At 28.6% G+C, this 24072-nt stretch overlaps 2 protein-coding genes across 9 annotated transcripts in view; one reads left to right on the top strand and one right to left on the bottom strand.

The window, feature by feature from the left end:
• Nucleotides 1-21665, top strand: part of LOC142324887 (uncharacterized) — a 55847-nt gene extending 34182 nt beyond the window's left edge. For 3 of the 8 annotated variants that reach the window (XM_075365974.1, XM_075365973.1, XM_075365975.1), the window contains exons 2-5: nucleotides 7293-7464; nucleotides 8462-8702; nucleotides 16313-16459; nucleotides 21489-21665. In XM_075365974.1, coding sequence (XP_075222089.1) covers nucleotides 16316-16459; nucleotides 21489-21665 — 321 coding nt within the window. In that variant the 5' untranslated portion in view covers nucleotides 7293-7464; nucleotides 8462-8702; nucleotides 16313-16315. Of the gene's footprint in view, nucleotides 1-6612; nucleotides 6779-7292; nucleotides 7465-8461; nucleotides 8703-11659; nucleotides 11753-16312; nucleotides 16460-21488 lie in introns of those variants that run through there. The other 5 variants (XM_075365978.1, XM_075365977.1, XM_075365972.1 and 2 more) reach the window with 4 other exon arrangements.
• Yif1 (Yip1d-interacting factor 1) overlaps nucleotides 21608-24072 on the bottom strand; it is a 36112-nt gene continuing 33647 nt past the window's right edge. Inside the window, exon 8 of the mRNA XM_075365971.1 lies at nucleotides 21608-21691. The gene's annotated coding sequence lies outside the window, so the exon portion shown is untranslated. The remainder of the gene's footprint in view (nucleotides 21692-24072) is intronic.

Genomic DNA, 24072 nt, shown 5'->3' with positions numbered 1-24072 from the left:
ATCCCCTTAATCGAAATAAATTCCTCACATAATAAAATTAGGTTATTTCTTTAAAAAAATATAAAATAAAAAAACAATTTAAAATTGTGCATTTAAAAATATTTTTAACTTAAAACAAATATAAAAAAAAACTTTATTAAAGCAGTTATGTATTTTCATTAAAAATCTAAATTTATAAATACTATTAAAACTAGAAAATAAATAAAATTTAAAGAAAAATTATTTTAATATAAAAAGTACAATTTTGAAAAAATGAGATGTTTCTTTTGGGTGGATAACAGGGTGGACTGCTGCTGATGGAACTGCTGTAGTCGGACCTGTAAAGAAACAGCACAAAAATATATATGGGTGTTAACATTAGTAACACCCATCTTATACCATTCGCGTATCCACATTTACGGTATATGCGTAACCCCGTATCGAAGAAAACGGCCGGTGTCCGACGCGGTTGAACGCGTACGCGTCGCGCACTCACTTATTGAAATATTACAACATATTTATGCTTCTTACATATCAGCTGAAGAAATTAATTATATGCAGAATATGTATAGCAATATCTGTAAGACCATAATTGTGTAATATTTCCTACAGATATATACATTTATATTCTGTAATCAGAGCGAATTTGTGTTTGCTGATATGTACTATTCCCTGCAAAGGCAGGAAACATTCAGTTATCCATTGACATTGTACTCTGTACACCGCAAAGCAGAGCACAGATAATGGTACCTGATAGATTAGACTCAAGTCTCAAGTACCAAACATTTATCCTGGTTACTGTTAATTCAACATTGAATTGTAATCTTATTACTATTCACCCTAACTGGAACATAAGACCAGAACAATATTATCATTTAAGTGGCTTTTACACTGAAAAATGCCGAGTTATAATGAAGTTAATTAAATTTAATGCAGATGTATTTATAAAATTCATTACAATAAAGAGTAGTAGATATTATAATTGTCACAAGTTATATTCTTATGAGTGCCATATTTTCATAGTATATTACACAGAGAGTTCCTAATCAAAAATAAATTTATGATTTTATGTTTCAACATTTCCAGTCATTCTAGAAGCTTTCACATACTGCTTCATGCTTTGCCACTCAAACCGTTTCAACCTTGTCCTCAAATAACAATCTCTACAATATGTTGTAAGAACAAATGAATTTTTATCGGAATATAATTTATCTATATAATCTAGAATAAGAACACAAATACTTTAAAAATGGAAGAATATTCTCTTCTGAAAATTACTAGGCGAGCAAAGATACAGGGCAATGTAATGTTTCACAAACGGTTAGTTTACCGGGTTAGAACGGTTGTAACTCGATGTTATTATTTAAATATCTAGAAAAAACATAAAACCCATACAATCTGTGATAAGAGGGAACAGTAAAATAATGTAGTAATAAAGTGACATGAAAAAAAGATTTAAAAAAATTATAAAATTTTACTGAATTTACACTCAGAGTAATAAACAAATCAACATAATACGTTGATTTGTATTAACGTATTAATACAAATACGTTAATATTTGTATTAATATATTAACAATATATATATTATCAATATATATTATATTGATAATATATATTATATAATATAATATATATAATCAATTGAGAAATACGTTACTAAAGATTTGGAATCGATTAATTCCAGAACATAAATACATTAAATTGACAGTTAAAAAAGAATAAAAGGTAAAAATTTTGAACTACAACAATAGGCTGAAGGTGATTCACAGTGAATAGTAACATAAATTAAAGCACAATTTAATTATGAAGACGAAAAAACGGGTTGGAAGTTGAAAGTTATTTGAATTAATTGCCAAAACTTAACTAATGACACTGCAATTTTCTCAAAAAATCTCACACAGTAGGAGAACAAGTAAACGGTATAAAAGAAATCGCAGATAAAGTAGGATTCAAAATTTCCTTCAATAGAGCATTACTGATAACCAATAACAAAAATTCAATTCAAAATGTGGAAAAATAAACAAAGTTAATAAATTTAAATATCTCTGAGAAATTATCCAAGTTAACGGTTTATATAAAGATGTCAGTCTGTTAAGAACAAGATGATGTTCTTGCATTTTATCTTTATTAAAGGATTCTACTGTGAGCATCTTAAAAAAAGAAAAAATATGATCCAAATAAGGGAAAAAAGAAAACGCCCCTCAAACTGTTTCTCATATAATTAATAATTAATTATCTTAACCTCAAACAATCAGATTTTAGTTAATTCTTTGAATACTTTGTCGATCGACAAATAAATTAACCAGCAGTTAAGCTTAAACTTAATGACCTAAATTTAAATATATTATGGCAACATAAGTTTATACTATATGTATAGTATATATTATAGCAACATATATAATATACATAAAAATCGAACACCAGTTAGTTTGCTTATAAACTACCCAAATTAATTGCTAATGGTTAACAGTCAGTAAGTTAGTATATGATTAGTAGTTAAGACAGGAGATAGTTAAGACACAGATTTTTATAAACTACCCAAATTAATTGTTAATGGTTAATAGTTAGAAGTTAGTGTATATGATTACTAGTTAAGACAGGAGATAGTTAAGACACAGATTTTTTTATGTATATATTAATGTCACCATAATTAAACAAAGTAAAATTTTTTTAAACATCAAGAGAGAAAATATCAATCGGCAACTTTTCTCCAAAGAAATTAAAAATTATAATTATTACTACTGTTATGTGTATATTTTTATATAAACTATAATTTTAACTTATCCCTTTGTTTATTATTATTATTGTATGGCCAAATAAAGTAAAAGTTCTTTTTGTTTTTCACGAATGTCCTGATTCTTTTAGTAATCGTTTAATGTTTTATTGTACAATTTATATGTACTTATAAACCCTTCCTGCAAGTTAAAATTTTACAAATTTTAAGTAATTTTTACATATTGGTTAATATTTTTATTTTATTTTTCCACAATTAAATATTAATTGCCTTCTATTTGTAATTTTGGTTTGAATCAACATTCTCAGAGTATATAATCGAATATATAAAGGAATATCATGTACATTAAGAACACACCAAAATTGTTGTGGACAAATTTCAAACAAATTAAAAATACAAAGAAATTTAGGTACTCGAGTGAAGTTAACAGACCAAAAGAAATGGACAAGGGAACAAACATTGTCAGTACCAGTAAATTCTTACATCCTATGGCCTACCGAAGAACATATACAATATGAAACATATCACAAGGACGGGCAAGATCAGTTACTATACAACGGTAATCCAAACAGGAATTTTATATGGAGCCAAACGCATAGCTCTGAACAAAGGGGAATAGGTAAATTGGAACCTGCTGAAAGACTGATACGAGGAAAATCCTAGGGCCCACAAAAACTAACGACAGTTGGAAATTAAGGAAGAACGAGAAACTTTACTGGGAAATAAATGCGTAAGCACCACATTAAGTTAAGACTGGCATTTTACAGACATCTGTCAAGAATGAATTTAAACAGGCTTACGAAGAGAATTTTTGACAAGTGTAATGGTGAAAAAATGAGTATTAAGTGGTTCAATCAAATTAAAGGGGACCTAAGGATAGCAAACATAAATGTGACGGATTTAAAATACAGAAGGTTGCTTACAAAAAAAATCTTAGAATTGAAAGGGATCCAGAAGGAGAAGAAAGAATACGGTAATCGAAAGCGGTCAAAAGAAAGAAGGAAGTTGGACAGTGAAAGAATGAAGGAGTATTGGAGGGCTAAAAAAACTAGCCGGTTAACTAATTTTTGGTGATTCTACAGTGACCGGTGTTGAAAAAAATTGTTTAAAGATTTTATAAGAGGTGATGGTTAAAGTTGATTTGTATCATGTGACTTGCAATCGGTTTCTGTTTCAACTTTCTAGAAATATGGAACTGGATGATAATTAAACATAAATCTTAAATTATCTTTCATTGTAAATAATTAATTAATTATTTAAAATGAGAAATAATTCATTTCATAATGATTAAGATCTCTTGTGATGAATGAATGAATATATCTGTTGATAATTAACATATGTAACAATAAAGCTGTGTAAAATTTTTTAACAGTTTTTTAAAAAAAAGTATATTATTTTCAGTCAAACGGTGGGTTTGAGGGGTTGAAATTGAATTTTCTTTATGTTTTGAGGTACGAGAAGTACAAAAATATCAGTCACTTAAAATTTAAGTTCCTTATATACATACATCATTTTCATTGAAACTTAGATATGCTGCAGTAGTGACCGGTTGAGTTATTGAACTTATGTAGTGCATTGTACTGTGAAAATCAGTGCATTTCAGACTGCGAAATAGCAAAGTCTCATAAATGAAAAGTTTGTCAAAACTGTGCGAGAATTCATTCTAATTACAGAAGTTTATTGTTTGAAATGTTTGCAGATGTTGTGTATGTGTAAGTATGATTTTTTTGTTAAGAATGCTAGATATCACAATCAGATTTTAATTAACTGAAAATTACTTTTAAAAATCATGAAAAAATTATAGAAGTATAGACTAAATAATCACTTTTGTGTATGTAAAAAGCCTAACAACTTATTTATGTCCTACTTGAATTCCATATTACTAAAATAATATTAGATGAAAAATAATCTGTAAATATGTACAAAAGCATACGTGTAAAACACTACCGATTGTAAATAAATGTAATATTACTGCTAATAACAACTGAATTCATTTTGTTATCTAGGATCTACAAGAGATCTCAGAACTAACGAAAGCATAATATTTCTGCCAACTTATAGCATAATATTCTAATGGTCTAGCTCCATTTTAATAAACATTATCTAATTTAAAAATTTTAATTAAACAGTTACTTAAAAAATTCCAGTAATAACTGGTTTTAATTTTAAACTGATGCAGTTTTGATTAAATACATTGAATAATTACATTTTTTCTTTTTTTCTTGAGGACATGAACTAGCCATTACCCCAAAAATTTCTTAAGCTATAGATGCAAATTAAAATTTCAAGCAGCAGTTTATTCACAACAGCCTTGATATGAAAGCTGTCTATGTCTTATATATTATTTAAACAATAATCTTACTGCATATACCTTTGTTTTCAGTATATGCCATAATCCCTAATATGCACTTTTCTATTAATTATTTAAACAATAATTAATCTTTCTGCATATACCTTTGTTTTCAGTATATGCCATAATCCCTAATATACACTTTTCTATTAATTATTTAAACAATAATTAATCTTTCTGCATATACCTTTGTTTTCAGTATATGCCATAATCCCTAATATGCACTTTTCTATTAATTATTTAAACAATAATTAATCTTTCTGCATATACCTTTGTTTTCAGTATATGCCATAATCCCTAATATGCACTTTTCTATTAATTATTTAAACAATAATTAATCTTTCTGCATACACCTTTTTTCAGTATATGTCATAATGCCTAATGCATGCACTTTTCTATTAATTATTTAAACACTAATTAATCTTTCTGCATACACCTGTAGTATATGCAACAATCTTTGGCGTACACATTTTATATTATAAATAACTTAATTAATAAATTGATAAACATTTTACCAATAAAAATAATAGATTGTAGAACTATTTTTCAATAAACTGCATTGCATAATCTTCACCTAATTTAGGCTGTAGCAAATTGCAACTGATTGCATCATCTTTTTTTTTAAATTGTAGGAATTCATTATATTTTTAAAAATATCAATCATGGTATGTAGAGCAAACAGCCGTATATTGAACAAATTAAAAATTATTAGAATTTGCAATTTATAAAAACCAAAATGTTGCCATGAAAGCATGGACAAAAGACTACAGCCTTGAAACAATTTTTTATTAAAAAAATATATCAAATTTTAAAAATGAGAAAATCATATTAACATATAAATTTAATAGCAATAAATATTATATTAAATACAATTTAAATGATTTATCTATTTTATAAAAATCAATTTTCTAATTTTTCAACATTACAAAGTCTAAAGCACGTGGCTTTATAATAAATCAGTAACCAGTCAAAATTGAATATTAATTTGTATAATGAATTTAAATACTTAACAACTATTATTCCTCACATAAATATGCTGCTTTTCAATAAGTTTACCCTAATTTTACCTTAAATTCAGGAAAATAACTTTTTAAGCTAATATCAAACGACATGTTTTCCGTTGTCATACGACGTTAAATGAACATGTTTTAACAGGTTTGTGGGTTCTACAAAAGATTTGAGTCTGGTAATAATCATCCGCGGTCATCTGTTTTTGTTTATTAGATTATTTTAAAAAAATACGTTTATAACTTTTAAATAAATAATATTTGTAAATAAAACTAAATAATATATATTAATTAATGTCTTAATTACAATCAGTTAATAGTTTTAATTATCTACTTACTTATACAATTAGGTACTATTTTAAATACAGATCTCTTTATTTAAATTTAAGTTGGCAAAATGAGAGACCGTTGTTTTTTTTATCGGTTTTACTTAACGTGCATAATTATTTATAACATGATTTTTTTTTACAATAGAAAATTTAATAAATAAAATTACAAATATAAATAACAAACAACATTAAATAAAAATATTTTCAAAATATACATCTTTAGAAGAAATCTCATATGTTTCGAGAAGAATAACCTCATATGTTTCGTGATAACCAAATCATATGTTTCGCGATTTCTAATTTACTTAAACCGTTTTGTCTACCTAACGTACACAAGATAGGTAAACTTACTTATATGAAAAACTATGTTCATAAAGGTATTAAATTCTTATAGTGTTATTTTAAATTGATTAGTTATAGTTAAGCTTATATCAAAAATTAATTAGATTACAAATAATCTTTTTAGTTTTAATGTAGTGAGGTTATATTACTTTTTTCTTCACTTGTGTGTAACTACTCGTGACAATGTTAAAAAAACGGCTGAAAAATTAATTTTATCGTGCAGTTGATACACGCAACCAAAAAATTACGGAATCAGAGATTTATAGGGGGTAAAAATTAATCCACTTTCATGGAATGAATACAGTATGTGGTTTCCAATATGACAGAATTTTAGAAACGTCTTTCATTGAAACTGTTCGGAAATCGACAATTTTTTAAATCGATTATCGTAGATTTTTATATTAAAAAAATATCGTTACATCGTGTCTTCTTAACCTTCATTATATATGTTACCGCCCTCAGTAAAAATTTAAATTACTATTTTTTGAATTTATTCGTAAAGTTATTTTGTAATTTTGATCTGCAATACAAGATGTTTCTGTATTTTAGGTTAATATTATGCAACCTAATCTATTTGTCGGCCTCCGTGGCGCGAGTGGTAGCGTCTCGGCCTTTCATCCGGAGGTCCCAGGTTCGAACCCGGTCAGGCATGGCATTTTCACACGCGCTACAAATTGTTCATCTCATCCTTTGAAGCGATAACTTAACTGTGGACCCGAAGGTAAAAAAAAATTAATCTATTTACACGTTTCATTAGTATGTAACCTCTGATGCCATTTTTATAATACATTTAGCTTCAATTATTGTAATATACATATAAAATAAAACAGATTGCTAAATTACGGGTTAATATTAATTTTATAATAGTAAACAGTATGAAAATAATAATTGCGAGAAGATAGTATTGTCGGATAAAACGTTATGGGTTCGATTTCGGGTTACGATTGACATTATTATCAGAATTCATAACGTGAAAAAAAGCAATTTTAAAAAAATGCGCGTGATAGTGAGCGGTTAACTCGCGTGGTGCGAGTGATAGCGTCTCGGCCTTTCATCCAGAGGTCGCGAGTTCGAATCCCGGTCAGGCGTGATATTTTCACACCCTATAAAATTGCTATTTCATCTCATTCTGTGAAGCGATACATAACGGTTGGCCCGGAGGAAAAGAAAAAAAAAATGCGGATATTCTGGATGTTGTCATTGCGAGTAAAAGAAATTTAAAAAACCGATTATAAATGTTCGTTTAATTCATGTCGGATAACTATAAATCATCGTACATCGACGGAACTGTTTGCCGACGCGCTGTCTACAATTTACTTTGCTATGTGAGTCTCCCTCTCCAATCGCCGCCAGACCAGTCCTTGTTTTTTTTTTGTCTTCAGTCATTTGACCAGTCCTTGATCAAGGTTAAACTACTAGCGCTGTGCGGAACACCCGTTTGTGTTAAGTACATTTTAACAAAAATAATAATTAACGAATAAATACGCGTACTTACAAGATAAATACGTAAAAGATACTTTTTTATGCGATATAATTTATTTCAATATATTGAAATAAGAAAATAAATTAAAAAAATTATAAATATAATTAACAAACTTAATCTACGCTCGCTTAATCAAATATACATAACCTTGAAAATAAATGATTTTATTTATGGAAAGCAATGAAGGAAAAAAAAATCATTTTTTTCTGTAATGTTCTTTCTTATTCCTGTTTAGGTATTACTTCAGAGGGTGATATGTGTGAGTTTAAGCGAAGTGTAATCTTGTACAGTCTCAGTTCAACCATTGCTTAGATGTGCGGCTTGAAATCCAACCACCAAAGAACACCGGTATCCATGATCTAGTTAGTATTCAAATACATACAAAAGTAACTGCCTTTACTAGGATTTGAACGCTGGAACTCTCGACTTCTAAATCAACTTATTTGGGAAGATGTGTTCACCACTAGACCAACCTGGTGGGTTTTCTGTAATGTTAGTTCTGTAATGTTAGTTTAATTTGAAATTATGTAATGTTACATATGAAGTTGTAATTGATCAATTGCATGCATCAATGTGTTTATCTCAGTATATAAAAAAGTTTAATTTTATGTAAGAATATATATACATAAAAATAGAGGTACTTTTGAGGTGATCACATTTAATATGAATACAAACATAACCTCACAAATTGGTGAGTTTAAAAGAGCGAAATTCTTGGTTCATTTATCTAGGTAGTATTTTTTTTAAATGCTATAAATTTTTTATATGAAAAGGAATACGATGTTAAAAATAAAAATTTAACAGTTTTTTCTAAAGTGAAAGTGACAGAAGCTTAACCAGCTTTTGTCTTCAAATAACACTAATGCTACATTTTAAGGAAATAATGTTGATTAAGTGAAGTAATAATATTCTATGATTTAACGTAAAATAATGCATGAAGTTAGGTGGTCTAATCCAGAATCATGAATTTGCATCCATATTTATACATGTATTTTCTTATAATTTAACTAATATTTTTATGAATACTATATTTTTGTACGGCACGTATTTTAATTTAAATAAAGTAAAATTTTCAGAATTTGTTTCATTAATTTAAATATAAAAGAAATCAGTAAATCCTTAATACATTACTGTACAATCTGTAACCTGTAACTTACTGATTCTTTTATTACACAAATCTTTTTTGGATAAATTTTTTTCACAGGTCCGCAGGAACTGAGGGAAAATAAATGGAAACTTATATTTCAGGAAAAAAACAAGAAAATGGATAGGAATTCTGGGTGACCCGTAGTTAAAAATAAAGGAAAAACTTAATCAAATAATACATTGTATTTAGAATACTGAATCTGTATTCTAATACTGGAAAAATCAATATTCTATTATCGAGTTGGGATTCTAAGTACAAATATTAAAATCTGAGATCTGCTAATTAGCTTTGCGAATGTAGAACTATTAAGACTTGGCTTGTCTTTTGGTCTGTACTCAACTAGAGGAATCCTATACGTGTAAATTATTCTTTTATAAAATGGCAAAAAAGTGATTACATTTTTCTGGGACCCAAATTATTGTATTACTATTATTTTAAGGTCGATATACAAGAAATTAAAACACGGACTTTGCACATAAAAATTAAAGATTCAGTTGCTACTGATGGAATTACTTTCTCAATACTGAAGTCATAAACAACAAATTTAATTGATAAAGTAGATTTTATCAGTAACCTCAAAATCTCTTATTTTGTAAAAGAAACTAACAGTATTTAATTTACAAAATTAAAGATTAATTTTCTGGAAAAAAGGACCAGTAATAGATTCACAAATTCTTGAATTACATGTATTGATAATAATCTGCGTGGTTGAAATTCTATTGAGTTTCAACTGTTGAAATAACTATTTCCCAGCTGAATCTTTTTTAAATAACAGAAAAAATGCGTAGCCGTGTTTTTTTTTGTATTTTGTACCATTTTCTCTTTCTTTGGCACAATTTCACGCAACCATTATTCTTTGGTCTCTGACATGTAACGGTGAATCTGTGTTTCATGTAGTGTAATAGAACGTTGAAGAAACTGAGTGGAATTATATTTAAATAAATTTATAATAGCCTTGAGAAGTTTATGGTCAGTTCCCATAGCTGCACAAATGCAGCTCCCATAGAGCAGAAAGTTTTTCACACCTAAAATGTTTATAGGTGTAGTTGACACATCTATTGAAATGTTTGCGATGTCAACTAGCTCGTGTGCATAATTGTAGCGGACACCGTCATGAGTCGGTGATCATTTAATACAACATTGTGAAATTTTTGATGTGTCAGCCTTAGCAGCTTTTGGATGTGCTGAGCTTTTATCATCCTAAATTGATCTACATTTAGCAGCCCACTTTTTTAATTGAAAAAAAAATAAAAACGAAGAATCTTTAAAGTGAATTTAAAACTTTTTTGTCTGTTAGAATTACCGTTTTTAACACAAGTACTTAATATAACAGTTCAAACTTAATAAATTTTATCCGTATTCCAAATAATATTAAACTTTGTTTTATTCTTGTGCTATACAACCGTGAAAATAAACATATACATCTGATACTTCATAGCATAACATCTAAAGAATCATACTTAAATAGTAATTTGGTCAAACTTGCACCACATCTGTGTTGGGTGGAGAACTTTTTGAACAGCCTTGGTAAAAGATATATATATTATATTTTAAAATGTATTTAGGGGTATATTTTTATTTATATGCAGGTTAGTGCTCTCACTGATTAAAACCTCTCTCCCATTCTTACAACTAATTTTTTTTTTTTGCATAGGAGGAGGGGAAAACTCTACCAGCCGCTGCTTGCCCATACAAGACGGCAGTGTCAGGCTTGCACCGACTAAAACCCCTCCCCCTTACTTAACTTAAATTATAATTTACTGAACTTGACCTATAACTAAAATTATATTTTAACGAACTTGACCTAAACAGCTTTAAATCCTAACCTAAGGGAGTTAGGTTAGCATGTAATCTAACTCTCCTAAAATAACAGCCTCGCACTGCCATCAGTGCGGACCTGACGGCGGCTGACAGAGCTTAACCCCCCCCCCTATGGAAACCAAAAAAATAAAATAAAATACAAAAAAAAATTCACTAATGAATGTAAATATGTCCATGAATTTCTTGATAAAATAAAACAAAAATTATGAAAATTGGACCACTGTTTACAAATTAATTGGTTCTAGAAGCCCGATAGTACATAGCCTACAGTATCCATCCATATTATGAAATTATTAATATTTTATAAATATTAATTTGTTATCAACAAATCAATCCGTATTTGTTTTTGGATAAAATATTTCATTTTGGGTAAATGTTTTCTTTAAATTTATATATAGGAAAACATTCCCCATGTAATCTTTTACTGCACCTTGTACAGACAGTTCTTGTTTTTCTTTTTAAAGAAGACAACAGCAACAAAAATAAACTTAATGCAACAAAACTGCTGGATTACATGAATTCACAGCTTTGAAATAAATTAGTATAAGAAGCTAACAGGTAAGTTACTTTTTACCTTATTTATGATCGGATACCTTTAGAACAGAATTAGTATATATTAATTACCAAACTACTATTTTTTTGTTGAATATGAATTATTTCAGTAAACCATTTTTTAATCATTTTGATGAAAAATATGAGTTACTTATGTACTTACAAGTACATGAGTAACGAGAACAACTTCCTTCCTAACAAGTAGAACAAAACTAAATAAGTAATTCTTAAAAAGAAAATTTAATAATACTGTACATCAAATAATACACTAACTTCATACAAACATTTAAAAAAAATAATACAAACACATAATCTAAATTTTATACTATGTACCATTAGTAAATCTTAGAACTATTATGAAGATAATTTTATAGAAATTTCTTTATGAACAGTAACGTGTTTTTCTAATCTATCTTTTCTGCTAAAAGACTTTTGACAAAAATCACATGTAACTTTTTTCTGTCCAGCATGAATAGAAAGATGTGACTTCAGATGACAACTCTGGTTAAAAGAAAATTGACAAAAATTGCACGAGAATTTTTTCTCACCAGTGTGAATGGAAAGATGCGCCTTTAAAAAACAACTTTGTAAAAATATTACATGTAAATTTTTTCTCCCCAGTATGAATTATAAGATATTTTGTCAAATTGCTACTGTTAGTAAAATTTTTTAAACAAATGTTATATATAAAATTTTTCTCTCTTGTATGAATCGGTGTTTCTTTAAATTACTATTATTAAGAGTCTTTAAACAAATATTACACGTAAATTTCTTCTCACCTGTATGAGCTATGAGAAGAGCTGTTGGGTCCGGAAGCTGGTCTCCGGTGAAGTCGGGGAGTTGCGGCTCGTCCATTAATGAGAGAAAATCCGACCGGGATTTTTCTCAGCGGTAGTTGGGTCGCCACTACAGTGGTGGCCCACTGTGCTGAGGCGGTTCTCCCCGAGCGAACCCATGCTGGGCCGGCTCCTGCAGCTGAGTCCGCCGGCCAGGGCAATTGAAGCCCGATGCGCTGGAGCTGGAGTGGGAAGGCAGCGTCCACGTCCAGCGGTGGGCCGGCCAGCAGGCCTGCTGCTCCGGGGAGATGTTGGCATCCGCCGATATTAAACTAGGCATGTGGCAACAACACTAAAAAAAGACAGCTAATATCTTATAAAATACTTGAAGTATGTTTTTATATATAATTTTGCTTCGGTTTGTCATTACAGAAGTATGTATTTTTAAATTGATATTATCTCCGACAGTCACGGACAAAAATCTATAAAGTAATTAAAAATAATTACTGGTTTAATTTATTAATGAAAATGATTTTTTTACTTTTTATGTATAACTACTACGTTTTTTGTCGCATTATTTTTATGTTTAACAAAAAGAACATTATTATTATTAAATGCTGACCTATTATTGTTATTTTTTTTATAAATTAATAAATTTCAATTGCTTCTAAGAATTTTATGAAAATTTTAGTAAATTTTTATTTTAAACTTGTTTAGCTGTTATGTGAATGAAAAATTATTTATTAAGTCTGTTATGCAATATCATATGTATTTATATATTTTTTCCAACATGATAACGAGATATCGTATTGGTGTGTTGGCGTTATTTATTAATAATTCTATGACCTGTTAGTGTGAAAGTGTTGTTAAGGAAAGATCTATATCCTAATTTCAGTATTACTTATTTATTGGTTTTCAATTTTGTTTATCTGACTAAGTAAGTAATTTTATACCATTCTTATATAAATTAATAATTTTTTAAGTTGAGTTTTTGGATTGGTGGTGTGGGCTTTAACCTGTGATAAAATTCATTTATAATAGTGATAAAATTCACTTTAAATAAATAAATAAATACTTTAAATAAATTCACTTTAAATAGTGATAAAATTCACATCATACTGTGTTATAAAAAACTATTTAAAGAAAACACATTACATCATTTACATTTAACATTGTCAATTCTGTTCATCATTTCTGTTATTTCATTATCAATTTTGTTCTAATAATTAATACAGAACATTTTTACACAAATTCATGAACAACAAAGTTTCTATTGAAGGTTTTATAAGATAACAAAATCAGTCAATAGCTGAAGCAATCGAGACAAAAGAAGGCATCACACACATCATTTTCTTGTCACCCTTTTGGTAGTTTTTTCTGAGGTTTCTCTGTCTTCTGTCAGCTTCTTCATTTCGTAGCAACCACTGCACCTCTGTCTTGCTGCTGACTTCTTACCGTCAATGTTGATCAGTCTATGTACTGTTGCAGTCTCTTTTGTAAATTCATCTTGACTGGCTTCAGTTTATGCATCATTGTCAAACGTCTGTAAAAAAAAGGTAAAATCAATTCTTCCCTAAATATTAGGATTTTCAATTAGGAAATTTTTGTTGTTTGATAACAAGGTTGTATGAAAATCATTGACAATTGAAGTTCCAAACAGTATTTCAAAAATGATTTTTTGATACCACTTGATTGAATGTCGACGGCTGGTGGAATATATGCTCATTTGGTCAGATAAATCAATAAATTCTTTTGCAGAGTTGTAGTCTCTGCAAGTAGTCAAGGTGTACCACCTTGGGTTTCATGATGTCCTTCCTTCTCTTCTGTTTTGTTACCATTTCGTCTCTGTTTTTTTCTTTGTTGAAATCATAAACATATTTCCGTTATTCTTCTATTTCAATATATATATATATATTTTTTTTTTTACCTGAATATTAGACTGTAACTACTTCACCTTTTTTCAGTTTGGTTTCTGTTAATTATGTTGTATTTCCTTTTTGATTAGCCATTAATGTACCAAAAAGATTTGTATAAAAATCAAGTAACTGAGAAGCCAACAATACACTTGTATACCAATTTTCACAACAGTGTTCATCCAGCTTCAAGTAATGGTCCAGCAAGCTCCAACACTTATTTTTCTGGAACCCCTTTGCCGGAAATTGGTTCTTTTCCAGTATATATCCTGAGATTCCACGTGTAGCCACAGACAAGGCATAATTTGAACATTTACTGTATGCTGATGTCTTCTTTTTTGGGAGAGTATTGATGAAAGACAAGCTGTCCCAGAAAAGAATTATTTTTCATCGATTCACATCTCTTCCTGGAGGATTGATTGCATTTTGAAACATTGGGAGAAGCTAGTCGATGAGTTGTTGAACTTTGTACAGTTTCTTCATTGTATGGTGCATTTCCATTATTTGAAGCATGGAACATTCTCAGAAGAATCTCAAATATGTTGGCTTAGAATCTCAGTAAGTTAGCTTACTAACCCGGTTATAATACAACAGATTTGCTATATACTCTGCATTTTACCAAGACCCATCCACAAAATTTTCCACAAATCTTTCCGTTTCATTTATATCAGGTGTATTAAATTTTTTCAATCTAGAGCTTTATTGTAATTATCGATTGTTCTTTTTCTCCTTTGAAATTCAATCTTTTGTTTTGCATAATGATTTGTCTCATTACCTTAAGAAATTGAAAATACATTTGATGAAAAGTGGATAATACACTTCTTGGGGATTGGCATCTGTACCTTTGCTATTATTTTTCATCATTAATTAATAGTGCAAAGGCATTGGAATAAAATATCACGTATATCAAAGTTATTAGATTAAGTGTTAGATTATAGTCATTATCTCCTTCATTGTTATCACTGTATAATGCATTGTTGTAAACATTGGAGGTTCAAACAGTGTACAATCTCAGATATTCTCAGTTTGACCTGGAATAAAAGAAATCTGAATATCGCTGCTGCTACTGAATTACTGTCAGAATCAGACATTCATAATTCTATCATAACTTTCCTCTGAATCGCTGCCTCTAATTTTGTCTTTTACAAGACAAAAAATACAAATACAAATTCTAATCTGTATTGAGAGTTTTCATGAGAATCTGTGCCAAAATCAGCATTATATTACTAGAAATCATTTAAAAATAAATCAAAACATGAAAACGTTGTGCTGGAAAATACTAGAAATAGGTTAGGAATAAAATAACTTTTTTAGGTTTTGAATATAAACTTTGTTAATTTACCAATAAACAATTACAAATTTTTAGTTTGTAGAGAATTTACTTCTGACAAAATTAATGTAAATAACATTTATTAAAATTAAACAGAAATTTAGTTTAATAAAAAACAAAACACACAAACTGAATCCGGAGCTAAATGAAAAGAAATAGAAAACTTAGCAGTGGCAGAAAAAAATTCTTAAAAAATATATTTAAAGAATAAAAATCACATACGTTACCACAAATCAAAGAATCAGTGAGCCAAGGCCATTTCACATGGCCTCTTAAGAGAGATTAATTTGAGCCATGTATATTGCATCATCTGTTAATATCATTGGTCTGTTCTTGTGTTCTTAAGTTTTTCATTGAGAAAGCTTGCATCAGTATCAAATATAACCTCACTCAAGCCACCATAAAACATAGACAAACAAAAATCATTAAGGAATTATAAGAGAGCTGTTTATGAGAGGTGTAAAAGAGGGTCAAAGGTATTTTTATTATACATTTTTTTTAATATTTTTATTATGGTTATTTATTTTAATTTTGTTTTTCTTTACAGATAATGAATGGGCCTGTAAATAATACTTTTACTAATGAAGCTGTGCTTCTTAATAAAAATATTAAATTAGTGACTGAACAGGATAATGCGGCACAAATGATATGGCTTCTGTTACAACTGACTGAAACTAACACATCGCATGAGCATGTAAGCTCTTTTCTTTTTTTTAATTTCTCTTCTGCATATTTTCTTTTCTGGTTTTCCAACAGTTCTTCATTCTTTTCTTTATTTTTCCCTTCTCTCTTCTCAGCAAATGTTGTTTCTTTTTTCTAGCTTTCTGTGAAATCTTTACTGGTTTTCTGAACATTGTTCTGTATTGAAAAAATATTTTTATTTTCATTTACTACCACTGAACTGTGTTGATTTCCATTCATTTTTTCTTTAAATGTGGTTGAAAATCTGTTTTGCGAGACTGAAAAAAGATTTGGCTCTCCTTTTTCTGATGAAATTGACATTTTCTCGGTTTCATTGTATATGTAAATGTTTTTGTTACTTCTAAATTTGCATCCATTTTCTTGAATTCTTATTGGTTCTAGAATCTTTCTCAAGTTTTTACTGTATTTTCCTATTTGATTTATTTTATCTGATTTCAAACTGAAGATGCATCTGATGATGCAAACAGGTCCTCCAATTTGATTACTGTATTTTAGTGTCTGATTTTGACACTTACTGAGATGTTCTTGTTGAAAATATCCTTTGTTGGTAGGCTAATTTTATTTTTCTCTTTCTTGTTTGATTGACTTTTTTATCCAAATCATTAATTTGGATTATTTCTCCCATATATTTAAATTTGTTAACTTTATTGATTTTCCATATTTCGTTTTTAGGGACTCGGGAGAATCTTGGTTGGTCATGAATTCTGCATTTTTCAAAAAAAATTTTAACCTTATTTCCCCTGCAAATTATTTTAGGTTGTTTACTTGTTCTGCTGCCTTTTCAAGGTTCTGTAAGAAAATTGTAATATTTTCAGCAAAGGCTAAACAGTTATTACAATTCCTTTCAGTTTCAGACTCAATTTTATTTAGTGGTGTGTTCCAACTTTTTTCATCTTATTTTCCCATTCTTTTACTACTTTCTGTAGGTCACAGATAAAGAGAATTGATGCTAAACCACTCCCTTGTCTTATTTCTGCTTTAATTTCTAATTCTTCCCTTATGAAGACACTTCTGTTATGAATTTTAGTTCTGACTTTGTGATTGGAAGAGTGTTCAGTAATGTTAACTGTGTTGGGATCCACACCAAGTTCTTCTAGGAACTTTAAATAAGGAAGTTCTGTAGATTGAGTTTTATACCTTTTTGAATCTACGAAGACAATTACTTAGTTTTTATGCCTTGTAATTTTTCCCTTATTGTTTAAAGGTTCAAGATTTGCTCTGCACATGATCTTACTTTTCTGATTCCTTCTTCATATTCTCCCAGTTGTTAAGTCTATATTAATTCAGTTATATTTTGAAGTGCATTTCAAAGGATTTTATTTGTCAAAGGTAAGAGGGAAATTCATTTGTTGTTTACTTACGTTTCATCTTCTTATTTGTGTAGTTTATGTATTAATGCATTTTTCCAGCCTTGTGAGATTTTGTTCAGTTTTCTATATCTCTTCTCGCAAGTTCTTCAGTTTTCTCTTGTTTTTTTCATGATTCTTCCTGTAATTCTGCTGCAGTCAAGTTATCATCTGCTACCTTGTAATTTAATTTCTGGGTGATTTTGTCTATTTTCATTTAATTATGTATTTTGGGGTTTTCAGTTCATGTTGCTAGATTTTGGAATTGAAATCTTACCTCAGGTTCAAATTTAGTAATTTTTCAAAGTACTTGTCTTTGTTGTTATGGCCTAATTTTCTATTTTTACCCTAAAGCAAAGGCTGGGTGATTGGTATTTGGTAAGTTTTTAAATTTTGTAAGTGTGATAAATTTTAAACTGCATTTATTTATTTAATTGAAATAGACAGGTATGAAACCCATGAATACAAAATCATATTAAAAAAAAAAAAAAACATAAATACATAACAAAATTATCATTCATAAGTTAGAATAGCTCATGATAATAGCTCAGTAACGGTAATAGTAATAGATGATATATGAAAATTGATTGAACCAAGAGAATATTGAAAATTATGCCTAAGCAGTCTAGTCATTATTATATGCAAGTCAAAGCTGCAATAATTTAGGATAGTCAAAATAACTACTAAAAATTTTATTAGCAAATATTAATCTGTCCTTGTCAGAGATGATTAAATTCTTGGTATTTTTAACAAATTTAAAATATTAATAAAGTTAATGATCGGTAAAGTGCATAGAATCACAGATTTTATAGGCTGCATCTCTAAGAAAAATTCTCTGTGGTATTTCTAGTAATTTTAATTGCAAGTCGGCAAAAGGTCACTAGACAACAGAGCCATAATTTAGTACTACAGTATATAAAATACATAACCAAAAAAATTCTCCCGAGTTAATATTTCTAAAATTTGTAGAGAATCTCTTAATTAAATTTACAATTTTTAGTGTAGTGTCTTACAGTATAATCTGTGCTAAGTCTTTAATAGAAGATAGCTTTTGTATTATTCAGTTACACAGTTATATCAACATTTGCAAACCTTCCAAATTGAGAATGAAATCAATTTTTTTTAAGTTGGAAGAAATAATATATAAGTTAATTTTTATACAAAGTTCAAGTCAACTGGAAGTAATTGAATATCAGCTAGATTTATAATAGGCTTAAACAATTTCATATCTGCAAAAAATAAAAAAAAAATATGAGTAGTGTGTAATGAAACTGATGTCATTTATAAATACTATGAAAATTGGAGAACCTAAATGTATGCCTTGTCTTAGGAAAAGAAGAGCATTTCAAGAATGATTAAAGAGCTTAGTTAAAAACTATATAAAAAAGGCAGAGCATTTTTTTCACTAAAAGAGGATGAATGTATTCTGGGCCTGTCAAAGAATTATTACATCAAATGGCCCCTTTCAACATAATTCTCAGTTAATGTTTAACTGCAGCAGTTATTACAGTTAAATGTAATTTTAGTTGAGGAAAAATCATTTGTTAGTATTCACTCCCAAATTTTTTAGCAAAAACGTTGTACAATACCAGTGCCCTTATTAGCATACTCATTTCAAAAAGCATACAAGGTAGATAAGATCTATTGTTGTCATTGTTATTAGCAAATTTAAAAAAATCTTTGGAATCATCAGATAAAGATTCCTAAACTTTAAAAATGTAAATTTTCTATGTTTGAAGGTAGATTAAGCAATAGTTTCTTAATAATTATAATTAAGATTCAGCCCAAAACTAGTATTATTTAAGCAAAACTAGTATTATTTAAGCATATGAGAGTGTTTCTTACGAGACAACCTATCTTTAGTTTCAATGATTATTTTGTTGGGGGAAAAACACATCATTGTAATCATTGAAACAATTTGAATAAGTTGACGATATTTTGAAAATAAAGTATTTAATATTAAGCTTTTAATTGAGTTTGGGAAGGTTTGAAAAGATCATTCAAAAAGTACAGCCACAACTAGTAGTTGAGCATGTATCCTGTTTGCTGCTATTATGACCAGCAACATTCAGGCATGGTTAATATTGCCTTTCACACAGTTTTATCAGATACTTTATACTTTGTTAATAATTTTTGCATTATTATTATACTGTTGGTGTTGTTATTTTAAGTTATTTTTACAACTATTTGCAATATTTCTATCAAAGACTCATCTGTATACAAAGAACAACAGATTACATAAAGGTATTAAAATCATGTCAGTTAACATTATACAATTTATTTTAACTATGAAATTTAAAAAGTGTAAAAGCAGTTGCAAACAACCACTTTTTCTTGAAGCCACTATTGGATTTCAGCTTTCCTCCAGTTGTTGGTAGTAACTTTATTTACCGCAAACGGGTGATAAGTTGCGTTTCCATTCTTATTACACTTCCTTCTTGTAAATAATTCAAAAATTCATTTGTAAACCAATTTTTAAAACTGTCCCTATTCATTTCTGAATGATACTCTGAAGAACAGGCTTTCAATTTACTGCTGTAAACCTTTTTATGTTGTTTTAGCTGAACCTGCATGACATGCTATTAAACGACTGCCTTTCTGATGAGCATTTTAGTTTTAGTGTGTCATTTTTCTTTGAATCTTGCCATATGCATTTATGAAAATGATTTTCATTAACCCATGTCTTATCTATGTAAAATATATGTTGATCATCACATGACACTTTTAATTTGCGAAATATATTTAAAATTCAATTCTTTTTAATGCAATATTTGGTTTTCCCATCAAGAAATGTTGACCATCTTCAGTTTTTTTTTTTTTTTTATAACAAAAACCAATTTTTTCAAACAAATGACTGTAACTAAAATCGGCTGAATCCAGTTAGTGCAAAAATAATTGGAGTTTCTGATACCTTCATTTTTATTGTGTGATATTTTTTTTTTAACTAAGATGCAATAGTTTAAACACAAGCACCATCTTTCATAGTGACCACTGTAATACATAGCTGCAAAGATACTCTTCAGCAAAGATTTCTATATCATGATCAATATAAAATTCCGGTGAGGCACGACATGTTTCATACGCTATAAAATTCCATTTCCATATTCAACAAAGCTTATATGACATAAAAAATAAATAGATATTTAGGGTCAAACTATCATTCATTAAATGTTGAATCTTACAAAATTTATATTTTTATAATCTGGTATGTATTCATTAGATATAAGATTAGAATTTAAAATCTTAGGTAGCATTACTTCTAAAGGTAAATTATATTTGTCACAGAAATTTCACCATAAAAATAATATTAACACTAATGTTTGTAAGATTATAAAAACCGAATCGGTAGAATTACTGCAACAGTTGAAAAAATTATTTGATTGTAAAAGATTACAATATGTAGAAAAAATCTGTAAGGTGAGTGCATTTTTAACGTTTGAATTTGGATGATTAAATTTGGCCTAACAAACATTTTCTAGGTTTTCTCATACAAAGCCTGGCCCATTAAAGTCACCAAATAATAATAATAATTTGACTGTGGCTATATAGTTAATGTGCGTGTGGGTGGGGGATGGGGGAGTGAATTAGAGGTATAGATTATTTTTATTTTATAAATTATACAAAAAATAATAAACATTTACTTTGTAGCATTCATTTTTTTGTTCTGTGTTGCAGCAAGTAGATTTAGTACAACTGAAAGAGGAACCGGTTGATACGATTAATGGTGATATTCCAAAAGATCCTTTAGCAATTGAAGAGACCAACTCGGTTAAATCAAAAACTGTAAAAGTTGAAAATGAAGTGGTAAAGGTGTTAGATTTTGCATACATTGGACACCAATTGTCTAGATGAACCTTTGCAAGGCCAGATCTGGATAACTGGAAAAGATAATTTAAAAAATTTAATATATATATATATATATAGTAAAATTAAAAATAAATTTTTAACATATGTACAATGTATGAAATTTAATAAACAGTGTTCCACAGAAAACAGGTTGATTTTTATTTAAAACGTACACCATTCTTTTTGTAAAAACTAATTGTGATTTATTTTAGTGTGATCAGATGAAAATTTATTGTTTATTTTGTACTAGTTATGATGAATAAAACCAAATTAAAGCTCCCCACTTTGTCCAACCTACATGGTGGGAATGGTAGATATGTGTCTACATTCAGGTTTTTAAGTTTGAATCGTGGTTTTGAATCTTTTAACACATTAAATAAATAAAATATGATTTATCACTATCTTTTTGTGTTTTAAACAGTTTTTTGAACAATGTGTTTTAAAAATGATGCATAATCTTATCCTTTTCATTTAAAAATTTTAGTGTGTCAACCGTGGGTACGGCAGCCTCATATCAAAAAATAGATAGTTATGAGGTTGTATCATTTTTTAAAATGTAATTTTTCTATGTTTAATGGTCAAATAGTTATTAAAGTGTGTGTTTATACAGTGCCTATACTTATTCTTTTATATTCCATTATTGTAATCTTGCTTTATTTTCGCGTTTACGGAAAGTGTTAAAGATAATTTGTATCAGCATTTTTTTTTTTTATGTTTTGACTCGTTTTCTTTCTTTTTTCCAGTCCATTTCTTTCCACAACCATCTTATTTTTCTATTTCTTAACTCATAATTGAATATTAATTTTCTACGGACATCCTGATTTCTGAAATCAGGATTTCTCAGGCAAGAAAAGCCAGGAAATACAAATTTAGTAAGGAAATTTTAGAAAAAATTGCATTTTCATTACCAAATATTATATTAGTATATTAAATCAGTATTTTTTAAGTAATACCAAATTATATTTGATATACTTTCCCTTTATATATTTGATATACATGTCCTGTTCTCATTTACATTACTCAATTATTCTTTTATAATAAAGTGAGGAATATTCCAAATTGCAGTTAATTTTTTTCACTGGTGAAATTTAAAAAAAATATTTGCCATTGAAAAATTAAAAGTTGTTGTTGAAAAATTAAAATTTTTTTTTTGTTGTATTCTAGATAATAATTACTTTTAAATGGTGTATAAAAAGACTTTAATGACAAGTGGTTAGATATAAACTTACACCCAGAATTCAGTCAGTCGAGAAGAGGTTCCTACTACCTCTTCTCATGCTGTTATCATACTTTTGTTATTTGTGTAAAATAATTTTGCACCAAGCAATATGGATCGAAAGAAAATGATTTCACATAGTTTACTTTGTGAAGTTTGCTGCTTTTCTTGATTAAGATAGCAACCATTGAAAAATCTTTATCTGCCAGCAGTACTTCAACTCAGAAGACTAAAACTTTGATCTACAGTTGTGAGAACAGTGGTTGTGATATATATATATGTGTATTCTTTGCCCGGACCCTCCCCCCCACCTTCTAGTCAGAGAATAGCATTTCAGCAGCAAATGATACATTTGAATCCTGCAAAATGACAATACAATTACTTCTTTTTGTTGTAATGATTATGTTTCTTAGGCGGAGATTATGTGAGTTCTCAATGTACAAAATACCTTGTACTTACTTAAGTTTATTTGAAAATGTGGTGCAACTTTTAAAATTACTTTTTCTGATAGTTTTATAGCATCAAAATTACAGCTTGGAGCTACTAAATGCTCTGATGTCATCAATCGTGGCCTTTTGCACTGTACTTTGATGGCATTCTGCAAATAACACTGGACTAAAATGACTAAATATTTTTCAAGTAAAGTTTTGTATTTTTTTTCCTGTTCAAAATAGGTGTTCTGTTCTAGTATTCTAGTAATACATCTGTATTACTTTAAGTTTTGATCATACATATTTTCTTTATTAAATTTGAGCATTTTATGCAAACCAAGTTATTAAATACAGTTTTCTTTTTACTTGGCAAAATAATTTAGGCTAGTTTTTGTGACAAAGTTCAGCAATTCTTTGTATGTGCCAATTATTTAAAAATTGCTTTAATTAGCTTTTATTTCTTATGTTACTTTTAGTTACCATGATCAAAAAACTTCATCAGCAAAAAACTTATTATATTTTTGTTATTTTTTGTTTTGTACTTTACAGTGTAAATTACTGAAACAATTATCACAAAAATTAGCCCAATTTTAAATGTATATTGAAAAAATCATTAAAAAATGAATATCTCCAAATGTTATTGCAGCAAATTGATGAAGGAAGAAAGAAGTATTTGGAAAAATATAGCTAAAAGAAGAGAGACTTAATATGCCACATCTTATGGCATTCTGGAATAGTTTGCTTTGATATTGGAAGGACAGGTAGA

Source organism: Lycorma delicatula, chromosome 5, assembly GCF_047948215.1.
Source record: "Lycorma delicatula isolate Av1 chromosome 5, ASM4794821v1, whole genome shotgun sequence".
NCBI lineage: Eukaryota > Metazoa > Arthropoda > Insecta > Hemiptera > Fulgoridae > Lycorma > Lycorma delicatula.
Note: the sequence above shows the minus strand (reverse complement) of the source record. Positions and strands in the feature narration are given on the sequence as shown.